The following is a 23519-nucleotide window of genomic DNA, read 5'->3' on the forward strand; positions in this document are numbered from 1 at the left end:
AATGTAGTACAAAAGTACAAATTATCGGCCTAAAATTGGAATTTTTTTTGGCGTTCGTTGTTGCGTGAGTTCTGTGTAAAAACTTTGCAATATGTATCTATGGTATTACACAGCTATTTGTAATTTACATATGTATGTGTGCATATGTATAGTATTTCATTTATTCTTGAAGTTTTAATTTATTTGTGTTGAATCTTCAAGCTAACTTTGAATTATACTGAAATCAAGTAATTATTTTCGTTCATTCAAGTATTATAAAACATTACTTCAGGCAGAAGAAGACCTAACTCAGAATATTGTAAGTGTATTGCTTGCAGCAATCTCATAATACTAAAATGATTTAAACGGAATGAACTACTCCAAGATTTGCATGATTGCTTGTACATCATTTGAATTTAACAAACATTTGCGCTTGTATCCGATATTGCACACTGGATAGCAAGCTTCTTTTTGCACGCTAACAATTCCTATGCACTTAATTGCTAATTGAATCTTAAATATGCTTTATGCTTGAAAATTATCAACTCAACTGCTAGTAGGCTTTTAAATTTTGTTATGAATAATTATCCATTATAGCTTAATATTATTAAATTAGTTTGAGGAGGGTATTCTTCAGCAATCAGCAATCAACACTCTCTGAATGAGCAAGGAAACCGTGTGGCACATCATGCTCAGTGTTAGGAATACACTTGCCACCACAACATGCGGGGATAGTTATGTGCGACAGGAATGCTGAACTCCTTGTCGTCGTAGAGTGGTTCATGTAACTAGTCGGTTACGGCTTCGTTTATCATCAAATCCATGCTTCTGGACAAATATCTGGCTAACTAATCCCATTCCCAACATGGACACATAATCGAACGAGAGCCGTGGTTTGCCATATAGTCAAGTCGTCTAGTCCACTTTCCTCTCCCCCGGGATAAAAATGTAAATCCCATCCTAAGTAGGGAGCCACTGTAATGAGCTACAGTGTCTATTTAGTTGAATTCTACTGTGGCCGTTTGTGATGGTTTATACAACGTGGTTGACATTTTTACTCTGAACAAAGCTCTACATAAGCAGCCACTTACCTGTAAAATGCTACTAGATTTTGAAATAGTGTTCCTGTTTTTGAAACCTTGGGTAAAATGGTGTTTACTATGATCAGTTTTATTTAAACAAACTTCACAATACCAATATCTTTTTTATTGTTATTTTTTTCTTCTATATTTCCATAATGTTTCTTACTAAATTATATCTTTTTTCTTGCTTTATTAACAACTTACCGGTGTGGTGACATGTACTTTTTGTTTTGATTCGATCTTGATAATATCTTGATTTTTCAGGCACAATCAGAAGCTGAATCTGCTAAAACACATAAAGAAAACCAAAAGAAATTATCTGAGGTTGAAAAATTAGCTAAAGAAAAAGATGAAGAGGTAGGCAATATTACGTAAATTCAATTTTTCAAGTGGTTTTGTAAAGTTACTACTCATAATTTCTAATTAATCTTCAGTTATCGCTTTTTCGAACTATTCAAGTAGTAATAAAAAGCAAGAAGCAACACTCAATTGCAAGCAGCCATTTAGACATGCAGTGTCAACAATGCTTTGATTAGGCAGTTCCTTTTTTTTTCTCCAGCCTGCTTATTTGTTTATCCATTCATGAGTTGGTGCTTGGTGGTAAGCATTATCTTAATTGATCTCCTAGTACGTCAGGCCAGGGCTTGTCCCAATCATTGTTATTAATATAGTCGGGCAAACATATGATGAACACCAGGAATAATTTGAATATTTAGTTATTATATTTCAATTGTGTATTTCTTTCAATAAGTTCAACCTTATCATCGATTTTAGGCGAAAAAATGTCAAAACGATCTTGACCGACTGCTCGAAATTTTGAAAGAAACAGAAAATGAAAAACACAATAAAGATAAAAAGTTGTTAACATATGACAAGTAAGAAAAAATATAAAATTTGTCATTTTATTGTTCGACGTGAATATGAAGATAATTATAATGATTTTTTGTTGCTCCTGAAGTATGCGCACCAAGATGTCGCATAACCTGAACCCTAACCTGGTACACAACCTGAGTTCAGGTTGTGCGCCATCTTGGTGCGCATACTTCAGGAGGTCCGATTTTTTTCTTCATAAGACTTTTTGTGCGAATCATTTCATTCAGACGATTCTGTTATTACACTACTAAATAGTCGAGTCAGTGCATCCCAAAGACTTGTAACTTTTGAATTCAAAGCAATATTTCCTTTAATTAAGAAACTGTTCTCATAAGCTCACATTTAATCACGACATTCTTTTTAAACAACTGATAACCACAATGACAATATATTCTTTTGTCCATATTCAATTTAGACAAGTACGAGAACTTCAAACTAAAGTCAAATCACTTCAAAATAAAATGGCTGAGGATTCCAAACTAAAAGGTGCTGCACACTCAAAAGACACTGCTCAATTTTTGGTAAGAATAAGTAAATATATATTACTCGTCTATTCATGTCTCAATAATGGTACCTCTGAAACTGTATGGGACACAAAGTAGATTTATGAATAAACTGTTTTTCTACATTGTTATTGTTCTTGTTGCGGGTATTAGAGTTGCTTATGTTCGGACAAAGTCACTTTCCTACTCAACTTTCAAGTACTCAAAAATGGAATAAGTCGCTAGAAGGCTATCATTTTTAAATGTTTCTCTCAAGTCTATGTGGCCTGTATTTTGCAAATTTTTGCTATTTTTCACAGTTCATGGGCACACCTTCATATGACATTCAGTAAAATTCTTTTTGCATTTATGCAGTTTTGCTCAAATTGTCATGACACATGATCTTCGTGTCCATATATTTAAGCATTGCTCTCTTATATATATTATTGATGACATTTTTGTTAGTCTCAAATGAAATTGAAAGACGACAGGATAGAAGAATTGGAAGAAGCATTACGTGAAAGTGTTAGTATAACTGCTGAACGTGAGACTGTTTTATCAAAAGAACAAGATATTGTTCGGAAGTTACAAATACAGGTATTTAATTATAGCTTCTTCGTTTCTAATATATCAATGTTCTGTATATTTTCTAGAGATCAAGAATGCATGATCTGAAATTCGATGTATAAAACGATAGTTCTATTAAGAAGTTGCATCTTCGTGAATGTGTGGTTTTGTAAAACTATCATAGAAATTGTTAATTTGCCTTAATTGAAACGAAAACACTTTATTATTATGTACCACTATCAAACATTTTCATTCATATATAATGAGTTATGCACTGGATGCTTTCTCCACCATCTAGTGTGAAACTAAAGAGAGCTTGAGGAACAGCATCTCGTACAAATTTCAATATTATCAAAGTATTTATATTTCAGCAAGAAGATTTGATGAAACAAATGAAAGAAACAAAACAATTGTTAGATCACACTGGTTCGAAATTAATGGCAACAGAAGCTTCATTACATGAGAAAGATCGAACATTACATACTTTAAGAAAGGAAAGAAAAAAGCAACTTGAAGAATTACTGGAAATGAAGTGAGTTGGCATAGCCATTGAGCAATAGACTTTACTGTGTTGGTATAACAGGTTAGACATCTCGGTGCTTCCGTAATATGTGCACCAAGATGGCGGACACCGGAACTTAGTGTGTGTACCAGGTTAGGGTCAGGCCATAATTTTATTTCAATTTTCCCTATTTTAGTTCTATTACGAGTTTGGGGACTAGCCAAAAGACCCCCATAGTATTTGTACCTGAAATTATTGCCTAACCCTATCTTGGTGCACATACTACGGGAGTACCGACATTTCAGGTTCAAATCCCATATGCTCACCACCTCACCCAGGGTGTAATTAAATCGGAAGGCAATGTCAAACCGAATTGCTTCTCACATATTGTTAGATATTAGTGGCTGCATGTATGTGGCCATGTTCAGTGCAAAACGTGTGGTGGATAAGCATTGTTTAAAAATATTCTTTCTCTGGTTTCAGTTTTGATCAGGTGTTTGACACATTCAGTTGTTTCAGGATAAATTATTGGAGGGTATAGTAATGACGTCCATTTTATTTCCAGACAAGAAGCTCTTCTGTCTGCGATCAGTGAGAAAGATGCAAATATCGCATTATTAGAATTATCTGCTCGTAAGAAAGCAAACCAAGATGAAATTCAATCATTGAAGAAAGAAAAAGATCATTTAGTTGCGCAGCTTAAACAACAGGTAAAATAAATAATTCACCATACATTTGTGTCATTTTTTAGAAGGTTTTTTCCATTGGCTCGCGTATGAGAAAAATTGATTAGAAATGGGTCTCTAGGGTCATCTCACTAGTTATAACATATGCATATGCCTTTAAGAATCGTGAGTGAAGTTTCCGAGCCTAATGATTGAAGAGTAAGAACTGGACGACTGGGAAAGAATTCATATTTTAATGCTACTTACGCTGTGAACATTGCCTGGAAGCAATCCAGCAATTTTTACTGGATGAAATAACCATATGAATCGGCCATATGGTAAATCTTTCGTAACGGCCTTTTTTGCCTTCAGAAGATCTTCACCTTCATAGTCTACAGTAGTTCTTGGTATCAATGGCTACTTGTACAGGGGAGTCATTTGGGGTGTTAATTCGTTCCAATGGTCTCGTCAACCTTCCAGAATTTAAAATAAACTTTCCACCATATGATTTTAATGTGTATCATTTTTATAACTGACTTCTTTTATCCTATTGAAAATTGTAGACTAAATTTTGTTCTCTTCTAGACTCAAAACAGACTTAAGTTGATGCAAGATAATTTTGATGACCCACCTTCATTATCTACACCAACTACTAAACCTAGATCATCTTCACCCTCGCAACATAAACGAAGTAGCGGTGGTGGTTCGAGCAGAAGTGGTGGTGGTATGAGTAACCATAGACCAAGCCCAACTGAGGTAATTAGCTTGTTTCATCAACATTTTGACAGTATTTTTGTTTATTAATACTATTTTATTGGACACAAAGTGTTGCTATGGATCAGTGCTTCTCAAACTCCGCCCCCTTTTTAGGATTTGCCAACTCTCGCACCCAACTCAAAAATAACTAGCTAACAAGAAGCTACAAATAAAAGATAGTAGTAGTAGTAAAGATAGTAGTAATAAGAAAGTATGTTTTATTCAAAAAACACATGGAAATACGTTGATGGAATATAAATATCAAAATTAAAGAAACTTAAATATCCAGAATAAAGCTGGCAAGATCAAATCTAACAAATATTTTTATCTTTAATTAGCTTTACGCCCCTCATTATAATTTACTACGTCCATCTTGTGGGCCCGCCCCACCGTTTGACATCATCAGCGCTGTACATCATTCTCATATTGAATTGCTAACATTTATTTTTATATTGATTTAGGATGATGGAGAAGGAATCTGGGCATAACAGTTATAAAGAAATAATGATGCTGATTTCCAGAAGGCAAAAGGTAATTTTCATGTTTCTTTTCATTTCTAGTGTATGCATTGGATACATCAGATCAGCTAAGATATCAATAACATTAAGGTTCAAGTCTCATGTCCACCACCTTACTTGGGGTGTAATAAATTGGGTATACAATTTGCTTACTCAGAAAAAGAGGAGACTTGTCCCTGAGCGAGTTACAGGTACCAAGGTAAAATCGAGCATTGTGTTCCCCCCATCGCTCTGTGGCCCCCTGGAACCTCCGCTGTATAAATTATGTGTTAGTGAATACTGATTGACACGACGCTCGTAGCCAATCATGCCGATGAGGTAAACTGCTAAGGTTGTGTTAGAAAAATATTTTGGCATATCCTTAACAATGACCGACACTGGACATTTATTGCAGTCAGGATTCCTCTTTAGCGAGCTTGAAAAATCTTCAGTTACTTGATTATTGTTTGCATGCTTAATTCATATTCTTTCCATCAGATTAATTCAAATGAAAGCTTGGTGATGATCTGTCATGACTGATCGAAACAAAGACAACGGACCACGACATAACGATCAGTGAAGGAAATCTGTTTGAATGAAAAGAGACGAAGACTTTAAAATAAAGAGCTTGGTTTGCCTTGAACTGTTATTTAAATATTTGTCTAGTCTACGAATTGAAGTATTTATTGTTCGACCGAATATTTATTTTAACATTGGTTTTTTTAAGTGTAAGATTCATTGAATTGGATAGGATTACTTGATATTTTATCCAAACATTTCAGTATTTTTACAATTTTTAGGCTACATGAATATTATACCTACCTATTTATTTTTGGCACAATCATCTTGAAATAGGATACAATACTTCTCTCTGTCTAAGTGCAGTCTTTATTTGCTGGTAGTGTCAATTTTGATACAATAATTCTGCAGTATGGTACAGTTTTCATTACCATTTTATTTGCTATAACACTAATGAAATCATATTAAAAATGAATAAACAGTGTTTATTAATTTTGCAATCATGTGTTAAAATTTTGATTGATTTTTTTAGGGAAACTTGATATGTATTTTGTTAGTCGGGTTGTTTCAGTAGCGACAGTCAGTCAGCTGTTGTTACTAAAAACAGCCACAATTACTAATCTATTTAGTACAGTTATCTGTTCTGCGATGATTTCTAAACATCTCAATTTTCTCTCCGCAATTGAGTCTACAATGCCATTATCGCAATATTTATTGTATGTTCGGCATTTCAGTTTCAAAGTTTAAGATTCTAGTCCCTATAACCCAAGTTCATCACTTTACCCAGTCTTTGAAACATTAGTATATACCAAACCAGTAACACTCCTCGTGTCATTACTTATCGATCTTAAGATCGGTAAGTATATTGATAGGTATTTGTCTGTATGTATGTCTGTCTGTGTGTGTGTCTGTTAGATGAACGCGATATCTAACGAACGCGTGGTTGAATCTGCTCCAAATTTTGCATGTGCATGCATCTTACCTCGGACCAGAAGCCTATAGATTTTGGGTTAATTATGTCGTATAATTAGCGAGTTATTACTAATTACCGATCTAAGATCGATAAGTCTTCGGTCTCAGACCGATATTCTCGTTTTAAACCTTAGTACCTTACCACTTGTAGATGAAGGCTGAATTTTTTTTCTAAATATACCCTAATCAAGAGTACTAATTTAATATTTCATTGCAGTCAGCATTCAACATCACTTACATTTTCATATTACAACTTGTATTTCGCCCACTGCAGTTTATTTTTCTTTACATATTCCTGTACTAATCTAAATCGATACTATTAACCTTAACAATGCAGTGTTTTTCGTTTCATATTTTTGTAATATTAGTCAAAACGGGACACTTGATACAGTTCAAACGTTTTTGTAGTTGATAAGGAGAAAAATTATTGGAAAGGATGTCATGACGTCGTGAATATGACGTCATAAAGTTTCGTGATATGATGTCATAATACATATTCACAGAGGTTACTGATACGGAATATACAATATGTTATAGTATTGGTTTAAAATATATTTTCCCATCTATAACAATTTTATCACCTTATAGTGATTTTGCCTTGATTTACACTTGGCCATTTATTTCGATTTTAACATTGCCATACTTGATCATACATATACAACATAATGCTGCATGTTTGATTGTGGATAATTTATTGATTCTAAGCTGCCTGATTTTTTTCTATTAATATATTATTTTATCATTTTGTAATATTGATATTTTCTGTAGTTTTGCCTGTTTCTTGTATTGTTTTGTCAGTGAAATTTTATTGCACAGTTACCACCTACCTATCTTGCGCATTTTGTTGAATCGAATAGTTATAATTGAAATGATATTGATGAAAAGTTTGCCTGTGTTCATTTTACACCGGACAGTGTATAAGAGTATGAAAAGGTTGTGTCAAACGCATAGAAAAAGTCTCTTGCGATGAGTTAGATGAGTTCTACCGCAACAACCGAAAAATCCATTTCTAACTCCAGTTTCAAGGGTGAATGACCTATTGGAGAAAGCGCATTTTTGTCCAGTGTTTCAAAGAGTTTGGTTTGTCCACATAGGAGGAGACAGATAGTGTATATATATATATATAATTTCACTCCACATAATACTCATGTTTTACTGCTGGCCCCAAATAGCAGTGATTCTCAAACCATTTCAGCGTGCGGTGCGCTAACAAATTAGTCGCGATACGTATTACAAAACAAAGTTTTAATTCATATGTTCTACAAACTCTAATGTAACCTTTGATAGTTAGGAATGAAACTGGTGAGGTTATAGTTATACCATTACACGACACACACGCATTTCGTCGCCAAATGCAAGTAGTAGTTCTTGATTTTTTTCATTTTAATCTCTGTCCCTGTATTATTAGAAACGTATTCTTTGAGTATAAATATACATATGTCAACATTGTTTATGTGAAACCGATAGATAGATAGAATTTGCCTACTGTCTAATAAATTAACTTCGTTGCAGCCGTACGTTTTTTTGTCTCAATTTATGGTATATTAGTTTTAGGGTTATACCTTCCCATTCGGAGTGTTGTAGAGCCAATATATAAAGGGCATTCGAGATGTGGGGCCGGGTATGCATAAAGGGAGATTTTTATTGTCTTAATTTTTGAGCCGAGCGTTTGTGTATTGGGCTTCAAACTGTCAGAACTCTCTGGCGGCATCCATACTGTACATACTGGAGGGTTTTTGGAATATGCAGGCATAACATTGAAGTTTTATGTCGATCATACCAATTCCACCCCTCCTGGCCAGGAGAAGCAGATCCTTTTTTAGGGGTTCCAGGAATGACTTACCGAAGTAGATTCCTAGAATTTTGACAGTATCTTTTCTTATAATTATAGAAGCGGGTAGGTTTTAAAGATTTTACGACTCTTCATTTAGGCGAAGTGAGTTAGCGGTTCACAGCCTGTCCTAAAATTACGCTTTTTATATTCTGGTTATTGATAGTAGTTCTTGCATATATATGTATTCATTTCAAAATATCTTTTTTATATATTGAAAATTCACGTTTTAAACAAGCTTAAAATCAATGTTTAAGTTTCCACTTCAGCCTTATTCGTGTGTGCTCAAATAAGGATTTCAAAACGCAGTGTCATCGCGTAAACGCAAACAGACTATATAACAAATCCGATTATTTCTCAATCTCTTAGTTTACCCGATGCAAACAACATACTCGTTTAGCGCTAGGGCAACAGAGTAGGCCTAACTGTTTGAAAAACTCAAGGGGGAGAGTTATTTGTGAAAGTTCACTGACTTAGAGGGAACTCATAATTTTTTAATCAGGGTATTGTATAACAAGGTAATATGAGTTCTGAAATTGCATCCACATTAAATGGAAAAGTGAAAGGAAAAGTTTTGAAATTAAAAGATGAAACACCAGTCAGCATATTTCGGAATATTCCTTTTGCGAAACCGCCGTTGGGAAATTTAAGATTTATGCCTCCGCAGCCGTAAGTATTTGATATTTTCAGTAAACAGACTAGTATACCCGTCATTAGGATAGAATTTTCATATTTATTCCAAGGAAAGCTAATAAGGCTGTTGATCATATGACGAACCACTCTCTCGTCCGGCCATCATTCCATGTCGGTTATTATAGGGATAATTGTCAGTTAATTTTACCAAATTCATGGACTGAATATCAATTTTGAAATGTTTGAAAATTACACTTCAACCATTTTTAAGAGTGGAAAGTTGGGATGGCGTTAGAGACGGCATCACACCTGGAAAAGTGCCGATGTATTCTACTCTTATGGACGAAGCGATGATGAAGTATTTTCCATTGCCTGATCAGTACGATGGCGTCGAACAAGTGCTAGGAGAAGACTGTTTACATTTATCTGTATATACCCCAACGCTTGAAAAGGGCAAAAACCTTCCGGTGAGTGATTCACAAAGTAAGTGCTTTTAAAATGGTATATTGTACACGAAAACACCTTTAAAATTTTATACTAAAACGAGTCAAATACAAGAAGGCTTGAGCAAGCAATAAAATAGCACTTCATCTCAATAATGTTACGTGACACATTCACGAGAACTTTGTATCTGAATACAAGTGATGAGTGGTTATGTCTACATAACTTGCCGATTGTATGACCTTGAAACGGCACTTTATTTATCTCACAATTCGACGTTGAACATGCGTTTGTAACATGACTGTGAACATATCAAATGAAACACATCTATTCAAAAGATATAAAACGCCAAATGACATTTTCTGTGGTGAATTGGATACAGTAATTTATCATGATATAGCTCTACGCTTCATCGCATTTATACAATCGATGAAACAAAATTTGGAAGTTGCTTGACATTCACATTTATCAATTATGGTTCCCGTACATTTGAACCCACGACATTTGCACCTGGATACTATTGGACCTATGGAATTTTTTTGTTTTAACGGATATTCGAACCCATACTAACCCTAACCCATGGGTATTAGCCCCCGCATATAGATTGAACTCGCGGATATACACATGGGTTCAAATGTACGGTCACCATCAATTATAATAGCCTGTTTCTTTATGAAGGTGATGGTTTGGCTTTATGGAGGAGGGTTCAGTTCTGGCTCTGAACGAGAGTACGATGGAACGGTACTTGCTGGAATGAATGATGTTGTAGTTGTTATACCGAATTACAGAGTTGGAGTCTTTGGATTCTTATCACTGGGACCTTCATCCGTATGTCCAGGAAATGCTGGAATTCTGGACCAGCAACTAGCCTTGAGGTAGAATTGGATATTTCAGAACTAGAATTCTGAATTAAACCAGTATCAAATGACTGGGAGTAGTCGAATGAATTCATTTCGCTATCAAGCCAGGCTTTATAGAAGCAACGAGTAACGTTTGTTCAAAGACAAGTCTTGCGTGTATTTAGAGACCGCAATTCGCAAATGTCTAAATGCGTATGCCTGCAATTACCATATATATATATATATATATTATATGCATATAACGATTTTGTCTACAACCAGCTTTATTCGTTTTGGTTACAATAAAACCTAACTTGGCCTAACACACACATTTTAAAATTTGTATAAATATTCACTTGAGTGTATCCTGGTTATCATTTAGTTCAAGAACGTCGTTTAACTTCTTTCGAATATTGTGTCCTTTATGCTAATTTCGTACAATTTGACAATCCAATGAAGTCTATAATATACAACCACAGTCAATGCAGAACCTACATCATTATACTTCTTATTGTGTAGTGAAAAAACGTTAAAATTAACCATGATGATGCGGTTACTAAAGGATCAGAATTTCATACAGTTTGACACAATGACACCTCCATAAAACTCATAATAAACGAACCTTAGTCAATGCATAAATTACATCATTATACCATGTGTTGCGCAGTAAAATATCGTTCAAATTATTTATGATGATGGCATCACAGGTTAAAATCCATGGTTCAAATTCCATGCCCACAACCAAACTCAGGGATAAATTGAGACGGAAGAACGACTCCGGTCCGAAAAAATGGTAACGTCTCAACTACTAAGCAGTGACTTCTTGCACAGAGCCTTATTCGCAACCTAAATAATATATAAATACGCCTTCAAATTTCCAATTTTAACATTTTTTGTACGTATATTCTAAAAATTTTTAATCAACTTTCAGATGGGTTCGAGATAACGTGGAATTTTTTGGAGGAGACAAAAACAACGTAACTATATTTGGCGAAAGCGCGGGAGCAATTTCCGTCAATCATCATATGATATCACCTCTGTCACGTGGCCTGTTCCACAAGGCTATAAGTCACAGTGGACAATCTACAATGCCAAGTAATAAGGCATATATAAACGATTTGGGATAAACCATTTGTACATATTATATACAGTTATGGTGACCGTACATTTGAACCCACGTACATTTGAACCCATGTGTATATCCGCGGGTTCAATCAATGTGCGGGTGATAAAACCCATGGGTTAGGTTAGTATGGGTTCAAATATCCGTAAAACAAAAAAAAATTCTGTAGGTGCAATAGTATGCAGATGCAATCGTCGTGGGTTCAAATGTACGTGGGTTCAAATGTAATGGAACCACAGTTATATATATATTAAAGTTTTGGCGCTTCAGAGGTGTATGTTATGGAGGCTACTAATTTTGTTCGCTCACTTTACATCAAGTTGTGTAAATGTTCTGAAACCTATGGGTATACTCACTTGGCTAATACAGACAGTCCCCGAACTCGTGATTGAACTAAAATAAGGAAAATCGGAATAAAATTATGACCTAACCTGGCATAAATACTACGGGAATACCAAAGTTTTTTTTAAATACGAGATTTAGACTAAATTATAACTAAGTTTTCTTTTATGGTATAGTAAAAATTAACGGAGAATAAAATACCTAAAGCCTTGTAAAATAGTAAACAAAACGAACGGAATTCTCAATTAATAAATTATAAATATTACTTTAGTGTTATTTCGTACAACGGAAGAGAACGATAAACCGAACAAAATTTTCTTTGAACATCTGAAAATTGAGGAGACAGATGACAAGAAGATTCTTGCAGCGCTGCAAAAAATACCAGCACCCGATTTGATAGAAGCTCTGAACCAACTGATGGCGGTAATTTTATTACTTATCGATCTTAAGATCGGTAAGTATATTGATAGGTATTTGTATGTCTGTCTGTGTGTGTGTGTTAGATGCACGCGATATCTCACGAAAGCGGGATTGAATCTGCTCCAGATTTTGCATGTGCATTCATCTTATCTCGGACCAGAATCCTATTGATTTTGGGCGAATTATGTCGTATAATTAGCGAGTTATCAATCAATTATTGATATAGTGATCTAGATTTTTGTAAAGCGAGAGAATTTTGAAACCCGCCGAGTGTGTGTGTGCGATGCGCAGTGCGCAAGTTACAAGAGCGGATGAATCGAAACTGCAGTTTATGTTTTGGGGGATCCCCTAACTATCGATCGATAAGTCTTCGGTTTCCAACCGATATTCTCGTTGTATCCTTATTAGCAATTGCTGGATAAAAAAATACGAAAATGGAGTAAAATTCAAATGTAGTATAGAAACTTTTTCGACAGCTTTTATGTTGTGAGAATTTGGATAATTCTCTTTTTAAATGTTCAACGGGACTCCATCCTCCAGTTTACAGACTCTATTACGATGAATCAATAAACAAGGTCTAGGGCAGGGGGGGGGGGGGAACTTTTTCGGTTCGTGTGCCCAAATCGGCTAAATTTAACGACAAAATTCTTCCGCGTGCTGACCAGACCAAAATTTAAAAAAAATTCTTTGTTACTTTTAAAGCAAAAATACACAATATTAAACCTTCTAAACATGTAAGCTACAGACAGATTCACTATTCGGGAAAATATCAGCCCGACAAATAGATTTGATTTCTTTTCTTATTCTATATCAGTGAGACTTCTGCTGCTGCTTTACCGTTGATAGAGATTTACATTGGGATTATATTTTGTAACTTTCAAAGAAATACACGAACTACTGGTTTCATCTTTCAGGCTACTCCTATTACAAGACTTAATGAAGTTCATAACTGAGAACAGAAAGTCACAAGCATATGTAGATAAAAACATGCAGTTGCAAAGTTTTTGAGACACGAAAAATTCTCGGGAATGGCTTCCCAATCACGCGATAGTTCGTTTTCTGCACTTCTCTCTTGTATTCCCTTCTATAATGGCTTATATTTCTTGCGAAATCAATTTATTTCAGTAAGTTAGCATGTAACTTTAACCAACATGAAGTGTACAACTTCATAAATCAATCAAAAATGAAGAAAAATGGTGGCACAGACGAACTATATATTACGTAACAATGAACCACCAATGAATGCTGTGGCTCGTCACAATTCGTTACGAGCTAACTCAATTTTTACGTCATAATATATTTCTTTGTAGCCATATGTCATGAAAAGACAAAAAGAGTTTAAAATTTAAATGAATAACAGATTGTTAACAAACGATAATGAATGAACAAACACCGAGTTTTATCGGATAAATCAGAGCCTCGAAACTTTTTATCTGAAAGAGCGTTTCTGAGGCCTCGCTCGCGTGCCGAATAAATGGGCTCGCGTGCCAAGTTTGGCACGCGTGCCAGGGGTTGCCGACCCCTGGACTAGGGGTATTTGAATGAAATTGAGGTATATGGTCAATTTTAAAGTCTAAATATGAGAAGCGTTCCATTTCTACAACTATGCCCCATAAGATAACAAGCCTTAAAATGAGCACTGGTTAACGATTCAATTGGTTATCAATCTTGAAAACTGACGATAGACAATAGTATATTTTACGCTTTTTGAAAAAATATGTAAAAATTTGATATTTGAAACAATGAGCCAATATTTTGATTGCATTCCAAATTGAAAAAAGGTTCATTTCTATTCTAAAATGAGTATATGTTGCTTTTTCTAAAATAAGCTATTTTATATCCAGAAAAAAGTCGTCTTCTATCCTTGTTTCGATGGAAAAGTGTTTCCCAAAACTCCAGAAGAGATGCTGAAAAACAAAGACTTCACAAAAGTACCTTATATTATTGGATGCAACAATACAGAGGGTCAAGGATTACTTGCAGTCTTCACATCTCCAGATATTATTAAAGGAATAACAGAGGAAGACTTGAGAAAATTTCTTTTTGTTCCGGTATGGAATTAATAATTTGAGTTGATTTAAGATTTCGTTCTTTCATTTTTTTGAATGCATTTTCCAGGTTTCAGATGAGGGTTTTGAGAAGTGTAAAGAGTTTTACATAAAGGACAACAACGATGAAAAAAGATTCAGTAAAGCGTTTGGTGCGATTATGGGCGACGCCATGTTTGTTTCAAAAGCTGTAAAGACTGCCTCAGTATATGCCGGTAAAATATTTCTTTCATTTCGGAAAGTTAAATTTTGAATTATTGTCGTTATAACCCATAACTTTTTGATTTGCCAGTAACATAAATAGTTTTCGATAGTTTTTGTTTTTGAAAAAAAAACAACACTGTACTGCAGTTATAAATTTTGGTTCGCAAATATTGGAACATTTGAATCTGTTCGCACGAACTTGCATAAGGCTGTTTTGTTATACACCTAATATACCATGCGATGACTATTTTTTCACTAATTTCCAGATGCGGGCGCACAAATTTACTTATATTATGGAACATTTCGGCTTAAAATGTTCCAAGGTGATGAATACGGGCCAGAAGTGGGCAAGCTTCCAGATTGGTGTTGTTGTGATCACGGTAATGATATAATGATTACATTCGGAATGCCATTTACAACCTACCCCTTATCGATGGGTGCGAAATTCAGCAAAGAAGAAGAAGATCTTAGTCGAAATTTTATGACATTTTTGACAAACTTTGCTAGAACTGGGTAAGTGTATCGATATAACTAAAAGAATTGGATACAAAAAGGACCTATGGATCGTCTTGTCATTATTTATCTTGATCGATGAGTATGTTGATAGGTATTTAGGTATTTGTCTGTTTGTCCGTCCGTCTGTTAGACACTTTCGTATGTTATGCGGTATCTCACGGAAGCGAGGTTGAATCTGCTCCAAATTTTGCATGTACATTCATCATATCTCGGAACAGAAAAACCCATTGATTTTGGATGAATTATGTCGTATAATTAGCGAGTTTTTTTCTTTCTTTTTTTTCTTTCGAAGATCGATAGGTCGGCGGTCTCCGATCGCTATTTCGTTATGTTGTTGTCGTTATTGGTATATTTGATCTTGTTGGACACGAAATTCATTTATCGATCGTTTTGTTATTATGTTGTTGTTCTTGTTTGTATTTTTCTTCTACTGTACCGTTGTTACCGTATAAAAATTTTTGTTATCGTGATGTTGTTGTTTCTATTCTAGTTGCTATGAAAATTCGCTTTTTTTTGATTACATCCGCGTTCGCATTCGTTGTCAACTGGTGATCAAGTTGTTGTTTGCAAAAGCTTATTCAAGCCACCTCACGAGATTCACTATATAGTTTCCTGTTTTATTTCAGTGATCCAAATAAAGGAAAAACATTGGATGTGAAATGGCCAAAATATAAATCGAAAGGCGAATATCTCGTGGTTGACACTACTTTATCAGTAGGAAAAAATCTGGCGGAAAAAGAAGTCGATTTCTGGAGCAACGTTATGCCTTCACTGGTTGTCAAACCAGCAAAATAGAAGTTCCTAGATTTTAAAATAATATCCATGTAATCAAATGTTGCAAAATATATAAACATATGATTGACTTTCTATGAAGCTTAATATTACGTGATTATAAATCAAATTTCGGTATTAGTTATTTTCTCTAATTTGTACCAACTTCCGTTTGAGTGTTAAAATTCAAAATGATAATTTCTAACTACATTCTATATACAAATTACATATATATGTCACTGATTGCTTTAATAAAATGAGTTGGTAGCGTATAGGACATTTTGCGTTATTTCAAGTCGGACCTACATCAGTTTTTGTTTGTATCTTGCCTGCATTGTTTGTACGAGGTTGGCCCAACAGTACCTGGCCATTTCCAATACAACATTGCCATCGATAGATGACAATAAAGAGCGAGTTGTATCGCAATATGGTGTGGGTAGCCTCACACATATTACCAAGACGACACAAACAATGGGTGCTCCCGAAGTATTCGTAGGGTTAGTACAATAAGAATGCGATACTATCTGATATGATTGGACTTGGACTTGAAGCTAGTTAGCAAAAGCAATGAGAACAAAATAAATTGAACTTTAGTAGGTAAAACCGGTGCAAAAGAACGAAGTAGCATGCCAATTTATAGTCAACGGGTGGGACAAAATAACCGATTGTGTACAGAACGCGATGGTTTCCACAACGTTTAAAGGCTGAATAGGATTGTGATCTACGCAACCTCAGTTATTTACATTTGCAGAAAGATTATTAGTTTAGTCATCACAAGCGAAGATTGATGCAAATTTTTTCAAACATGATGAACAAAGTGCTTCGCATGCGGTCTGGGCGGATTCGTATTACGAAAGTCCTTACTGAATACACAGACCATTCCCATATTGCATTGAAGACGTACGATCATTACATTCTGTACATTTTAGCACGTTGAAGATATTCTGTCGACAGCAAACACCGAAATAACAAAACAAAAACGAACGAAGAAGCGGACAAAGCGCGTCCTAAAATGTGTGCCAGAGACCATGTGTAATGAGCCATGAAAGCGCGAACAAAAGCAAATGGAGAACAAAACAAAAATCGTTCAGTACACAGAATAGTCGTACGCCGTTTTGTTGATTCGCCTTAAATCTTTCGTCGTTATATTGTGAATCCATTTCGTACAAACACTTTCTGATGGCCCTTCATGTTCCCAGGTTTTTGTCATACACAAATTCAGTGTTGGAAAAGATATTTTAGACGAATTTATTATTGTTAGTTACTGCGCATCGTTACTTAGTTATTATTCTCATTAGGTCATGGTGATCCAAAATATTTTAGTCAATCATCTTTTCAAGCGCGAACCCGCAAGGAGGCGCATTTTACATCGTATTTATTCGAACTGATTCAAGCAAGAACTGAATTCCTCCAGATGCAGATTTATTTACCGAAATCAAAGGTACCATTTTTAAAGCGATTATTTAAAAAAACGATATCTGCGCCCATGTTAATATACGTTAGTTAGTACTTCTATATAACTATCTCAAGATGAATGTCTCATCAATGCTAGTTAATTATTTACAAACGTTCAAGGCGTCCCGCCACTTTTTCATCAATTTTTGACTTGGTATGGGAGCTTGAGAAGAATATTGCAAATAGTTGTACACAATTTAGTGTAATGTAATTCTAGAAATAAAGGAATATCTATAAAAGCACCTTAAATTTTATACCTATTGTTTATATTATTAATTTGGCATTATTTTTTCTTTATTTTTTTCTTATTGGAAAATGAGAAATTTAATTTAGTTTTAAGATTGAATATCCCGATTTGAACTTCGGTCCCACGTTTTGTAAAAGTCGAATACGATTCCATTATGCTATTGCTATAGACAGAGCAAACAATCAATATGATTCCGTTCGTTTTTTAGTTTCTTCGTTTACTCGATGCAAACAAATATACGGTGTCGGCGCTATAGTTACTAACGTGAAATCAAAACTGTGGCTATAGTTGAATAGTTGGTTACCAGTCTGTTCATATTCCAGCAAGTTTTGAAGAGTTTAACAGTGGATTATACAAATGGGTATTACAATGAGTTCGGATATTGTGTCAATGCCTAATGGGAAAATAAAGGGAAAGGCTGTAAAATTAAAAGGGAAAAATGCAGCACGTGTCAGTGTGTTTCGAAATATTCCTTTCGCAAAACCACCAGTGGGGAATTTAAGATTTATGCCTCCTCAACCGTAAGTATTTATATTTTATATTTATTTTTAATATTTAATTTATTTTTATTTTTTTTTTAAATTAATTATTATATAATTATTTAATTTATATTTAATATATATATATATTATATATCCGTGATAACAGCGTAATTTTGTGGAGTTCACGCGCAATGAGGGATTGAATTACGCTGTTAATATTATGAGATAACATTGTATTAAAGGCCTTTTTCTGCCACCATTTTGCAGAAAATAAAATACAATGTTGTTCGGTGGTCATAAGGAACATTTAGATATTACAGTGTTTTATGCCGCTTTCACAATGTCAGAACATTCAATTGCAACATGTTTTGTTTTCTCACCCAAAGTATTTTCCAGCGAAATATTGAATACATGGCTTTCTGATAACTCGAATGTATATGTTTTGGGTATCAAGACCAGATCTGTCTCTGCCACACCAAGACAAAATCAATTCTAGTAATTTTCCAAATTTGACAGGGTGGAACCTTGGAATGGCGTTAAAGACGGGACTATTCCTGGAAAGGTTCCAATGTATCCTACTGCAATGGAGGAAGGAATGGAACAGTATTTTCCATTTCCCAATTCATACAAGACCGAACCAGTTTTAGGAGAAGACTGTCTGCACTTATCTGTATACACACCGTCGCTTCAAAAAGGCAAAAATCTTGCGGTAAGAATTCATCACTTTTGAAAATTTTACTTGATAATCGAGAATGGAGAGTTGATAATGATTCCGTTATCGGCAAATAATTAACTTTTAATCGTCGCGGAAGCATTTTCACAAACTTTTGATTGAAAATTATATTTTTTGCGCCATTATGCGAATATCAGAGAATCATTAATATGAGATGAAAGACAATTACTTAAGATCAAATGCCGCAAATATGGCATTGATTTTCGAACCAATCTATTTTAAGTAACCTTCCTCCGCACTACTTTATTTTGTAAAGTCAACCAAGAGAATAGTTACAATAGGCATATTTTAAATTTTCTGGAGCTAAAGACATATGAAGCGCCACCTACTTTCATCCACAAAAATACGCGAATAATAGAATGAATTGTGTATTAATAATATAGATACCGGGAAGTACATCAAGATAGTATTTAGCATACCGTTATTTTCATTTCTGCAGGTGATGGTGTGGATTTATGGAGGAGGGTTCAGTTCTGGCTCTGAACGAGAGTACGATGGAACGGTACTTGCTGGAATGAATGATGTTGTAGTTGTTGTACCGAATTACAGAGTTGGCGTCTTTGGATTCTTATCACTGGGTCCTTCATCCGTCTGTTCGGGGAATGCTGGAATTCTGGACCAGCAATTGGCTCTGAGGTGAAAAAAAAATATAGACGTTTTTATATATAGAATGTTAGTTGCCAAAGTAACAAATTTTTTAATAAATTATTCACAAACAATTCATATGCAAAGAATATAAATATTTTAATAATCGAATGAAAAAACCTGAACACTTTAAATTGGACACGCTCTGTTCTCACGAAATATGTGAACCAAGGTGGCGGACACCGGAACGTAGTAAGTGTACTATGTTGGGGTTAGGCCATATTTTTATTCCAAATTTCCTTAGTTTAGTTCTATTACGAATTCGGGGACTAGCCAAGTGACTCCCATAGTATTTGTATCTGAAATTGTGGCCCAATCCTAACCTAATACACATATCACGTTCCCGTGTCCGCCATCTTGGTTCACATACTACGGGAATACCCATGCTTTTATATCTTCAATCATCTTCGTGGTGTGAAATAAAATACACGAAGAACAGTTCTTGTTCAAAATTGCAATATTTACCATTTCCAGATGGGTGCAAGAAAACATACAACACTTCGGAGGAGACAAAAACAACGTTACCATAATCGGTGAAAGTGCCGGAGCCGTTTCTGTCAATCATCATTTGATATCACCTCTGTCTCGTGGCCTATTTCATAAAGCGATAAGTCAGAGTGGACAATCTACAATGCGTGGTAATTACATACATTTCTATAAAAAAAAAACGAGAGTGTTTGTTTAACAGTCCAAATCTGTCTTTGCTTGTACAACAAGAGACCAAAACAAAGTATTATGTTACGAAAAAGTAATAACTACTGAAAATTTCAAAGCACTTGGTACAGTAATTAAAGAGGAAGGCGATTTTTTTACAACAATATGAACAAGAATTTTATCAACAACAACATAGTTCAACTTCGCGTCTAATAACCTATAATATTGGATTCTTAGTATCAGAATGAAATATATATATTCACTGTTTGACCTACCGTCCAACACAAGCTGACTAACTGAACCTAAAAACTAATAAATAATAAATTCTGCATTCAAGATAGAATAAAATGGCTATTTATTGCTAAAGTTTAGGATCTTTTGTAAAAAAAAACCGTCCCTGCTAAAAGGTGGCGAACACGCAATTACTTAAAAATTTGCGTGGGTGTTTTTCTAAAATTTCACAATTTTGCATTAGTGGCGGGGCTTTCTACAAAAGATACAACGTTTATGCTCCAAGAGACATCATCTGGTTCTAAATTATCTAACTCAAACACGTTTTCTTATTTAGGAGTATTTCGTGGAGCTGAAAAAAATGCTGAATATAACAAACAATTTTTTGAACAATTAAAAATCACCGAGGAAGATGACAACAAGATTTTGGAAGCATTACAAAAAGTACCTGCAGACGACTTAGTAGAAGCTATGATGAGTTTGATGGAGGTAAAATATTTAGGGAAAAAATTGGAAGTCGAGGTATTATAAAATCAATTTGTGCAACTAAGTTGTATGCTCATAGCTTTTACAATGCAAGGTAATTAAATCTCGAATTGAACCTACGGAATGTTTTGTTAAATTGTTGTCAGCGTTCTTCTTGGAATTATATTTCTTGTTGTGGAAAATTCGTACTTCTTTTTACCTTTTACCTAGCGGACCAATCGCTTTGAGATTTTCAGTGATTATAATTATAGTTATAGAAGGCTATTAATTTTATTCATTTTGAATTCATTCGAATTTGTTTTTGACTTCCAAGTTTTGTGTGTCACCAACGTTGAATATTACCCCTCGTCTGGGAGTTCCATCATTTGGTGATCAGTGAAGGGATACATTTGATACTGATTCTTTTTGGCATTTGTGTTTATATATTTGGGCATTGTTCTCTATAATGTTTCAAATATTCTTGTCTATGCAACAGAGCGGTGAATCGTTTTGCCCATGCTTTGATGGAAAAGTGTTTCCTAAAACTCCAGAAGAAGTTCTGAAAAACAAAGACTTCACAAAAGTACCTTATATTATTGGATGTAACAACACGGAAGGTCAAGGGTTACTTTCTATCATGTCTTCTCCAAATTATATGAAAGGAATTACAGAGGAAGAATTAGGTCAAGTTTTTTATATTCCGGTAAGAAGTGGACTGTTTGATTTGATAATTCTTTAGGTATATTCCCGAGGTATGAGAATCAAGATGGCAGACACCGGAACGTAGTATGTGTACCAGGTTAAGGTTAGGCCATAATTTCAGGTACTAATACTAAGGAAGTCACTTGGGTAGTTCCCGAACTCGTAATAGAACTAAAATAAGAAAAATTGGAATAAAATTAGGTCCCAACTCTTACCTGGTACACGTACTGCGTTCCGTACCAGTGTCCGCCATATTAATTCACATACTACAGGAGTACCATTCATTGCCCTGTCAGTCATGTTGGTTTTCGATTTATAGGTTTCAGAAGAAGGTTTTGAGAAATGTAAAGATTTCTACATAAAAGATGAATCTGATGAAAAAAGGTTTAGCAAAATGTTTGGTGCAGTAATGGGTGACGATTTATTTGTTTCAAAGGCGGTACAGACGGCATCAGTTTATTCGGGTAAATTATTCTAATTCAGTCACTGACCTGTTTTAGTAAGTGTGACTTAAGCTATATTCATCGGCAATAAATGGATTCCATACATCGGAACTCTTTGCAAGCTTCTTGATAAAGAGTTTCGAGTCATTTGTTATATTAGTAAAATGTATCGAAAATCAATTTTCCACACATTAATAATGCGCAGTTTTCTTTTGTCTAAAGTCATTTACATGATTTTGAAAAATCCCGAATTGCTGTTTATATTTTAAAGCAAGATTGCATTCAATTGAGAGAAAAACTCCTTCATAACTTGAATATAAAACTGGATATAAAAGGATTTTTAATTATTTTTTAGATTCTGGCTCCCAGATTTACCTGTATTACGCGACTTTCCAACTCAAAATGTTTCAAGACAATGTATATGGGGAAGAAGTTGGGAAGATGCCAGAATGGTGCTTCTGTGATCACAGTAATGATATTATGATGACGTTTGGGGTTCCTTTCTCACCGCACCCATTATCAATAAAAGCAAAATTCTCCAAAGAAGAAGAGGAGATTAGTCGTAAATTCATGGCATATCTGACGAACTTCGCCAAGACTGGGTGAGTGCTATTACGAAAAACGATTTTGTAATAAGATGGGCCGTTTATAATCGGCAAGCGAGGTAAAATAAAACTTAAATATAGTTTTCTGGCGACTTCTTCCTTATCTACATAACTAAAAATTTGAATTTGATTGGTCTATTTGTTACTGTCAAAGGCGACTTTTTTTTCAATAAGAACAACAACCGACAATTTAGAAAAACGACTCAACGGTCTACTAGTAATATTGTTATGATACTGTACTGGAACCTAATGTGATGTTACCCTTTTAATGTGCGATTGGAAGTGCATGCCTGGTAGTTTAGTTAGCTCTGGAATTCATCTGCTACATAAGTTGTGTAGCTTCCTTTACACGCATCCATGAGGACTGGGACTTATAATGAAAATGACGTATTCATATCTTCTCTAATCATCTTTAAATATCTCCATTTTTTGTCATATTTCAGAGATCCAAATAAAGGAAAGCCAGTGGATAAAGAATGGCCTCAATATAAAGCTAAAGGAGATCACCTTGTAGTCGGTTCTACTTTCTCAGTAGAAAAAAATCTGGCGGAAAAAGAAGTTGATTTCTGGAATAATGTTATGCCTGCATATATGACAGACAAGAAATAAACTAGAATTTATTTTACAAATGTTAGCACTTTAATAATTATTATATACATGGTGATTTATTCTAGTCTTCGCAATGCAATGTACAATATAAGACGCACATGAAATAAGTTGTCTTAACCTACATTTCTATTTTACTGATATGAAGCAACTAGAAAAAAGTGTAGTCACATGACTCGCATACTGTTG

The 23519-nt window shown here is 34.6% G+C and overlaps 3 protein-coding genes across 5 annotated transcripts in view; all 3 read left to right on the plus strand.

Moving 5' to 3' along the window:
* The window catches only part of LOC120340170 (ERC protein 2-like), a 47736-nt gene extending 39955 nt beyond the window's left edge, over window positions 1-7781 (plus strand). For 2 of the 3 annotated variants that reach the window (XM_039408456.2, XM_039408459.2), the window contains 10 exons: window positions 272-298; window positions 1326-1418; window positions 1836-1936; window positions 2350-2455; window positions 2882-3013; window positions 3355-3515; window positions 4051-4195; window positions 4736-4906; window positions 5368-5437; window positions 5902-7781. In XM_039408456.2, coding sequence (XP_039264390.2) covers window positions 272-298; window positions 1326-1418; window positions 1836-1936; window positions 2350-2455; window positions 2882-3013; window positions 3355-3515; window positions 4051-4195; window positions 4736-4906; window positions 5368-5394 — 963 coding nt within the window. In that variant the 3' untranslated portion in view covers window positions 5395-5437; window positions 5902-7781. The remainder of the gene's footprint in view (window positions 1-271; window positions 299-1325; window positions 1419-1835; window positions 1937-2349; window positions 2456-2881; window positions 3014-3354; window positions 3516-4050; window positions 4196-4735; window positions 4907-5367; window positions 5438-5901) is intronic. The other variant, XM_039408458.2, reaches the window with a different exon arrangement.
* A 1323-nt stretch (window positions 7782-9104) lies between these two features.
* On the plus strand, window positions 9105-16321 carry LOC144427326 (carboxylesterase 5A-like). Its single transcript, XM_078116373.1, has 9 exons — window positions 9105-9394; window positions 9630-9825; window positions 10478-10674; window positions 11570-11733; window positions 12375-12526; window positions 14368-14574; window positions 14642-14786; window positions 15042-15288; window positions 15918-16321. Exons 1-9 carry the CDS (start codon window positions 9249-9251, stop codon window positions 16084-16086), a joined length of 1623 nt encoding a protein of 540 aa, XP_077972499.1. The 5' UTR covers window positions 9105-9248; the 3' UTR covers window positions 16087-16321.
* Window positions 16322-16963: 642 nt separating this feature from the next.
* On the plus strand, window positions 16964-23434 carry LOC120340008 (fatty acyl-CoA hydrolase precursor, medium chain-like). Its single transcript, XM_078116331.1, has 10 exons — window positions 16964-17503; window positions 18088-18285; window positions 18763-18955; window positions 19419-19615; window positions 20099-20262; window positions 20847-20998; window positions 21471-21677; window positions 21996-22140; window positions 22475-22721; window positions 23168-23434. The coding sequence occupies exons 2-10, from the start codon at window positions 18122-18124 to the stop codon at window positions 23331-23333; spliced, it is 1635 nt and encodes a 544-aa protein (XP_077972457.1). The 5' UTR covers window positions 16964-17503; window positions 18088-18121; the 3' UTR covers window positions 23334-23434.
* The last annotated feature ends 85 nt before the right edge of the window (window positions 23435-23519 follow it).

The sequence above is a fragment of the Styela clava genome, chromosome 9 (genome assembly GCF_964204865.1).
Source record: "Styela clava chromosome 9, kaStyClav1.hap1.2, whole genome shotgun sequence".
In the NCBI taxonomy this organism is placed as follows: domain Eukaryota; kingdom Metazoa; phylum Chordata; class Ascidiacea; order Stolidobranchia; family Styelidae; genus Styela; species Styela clava.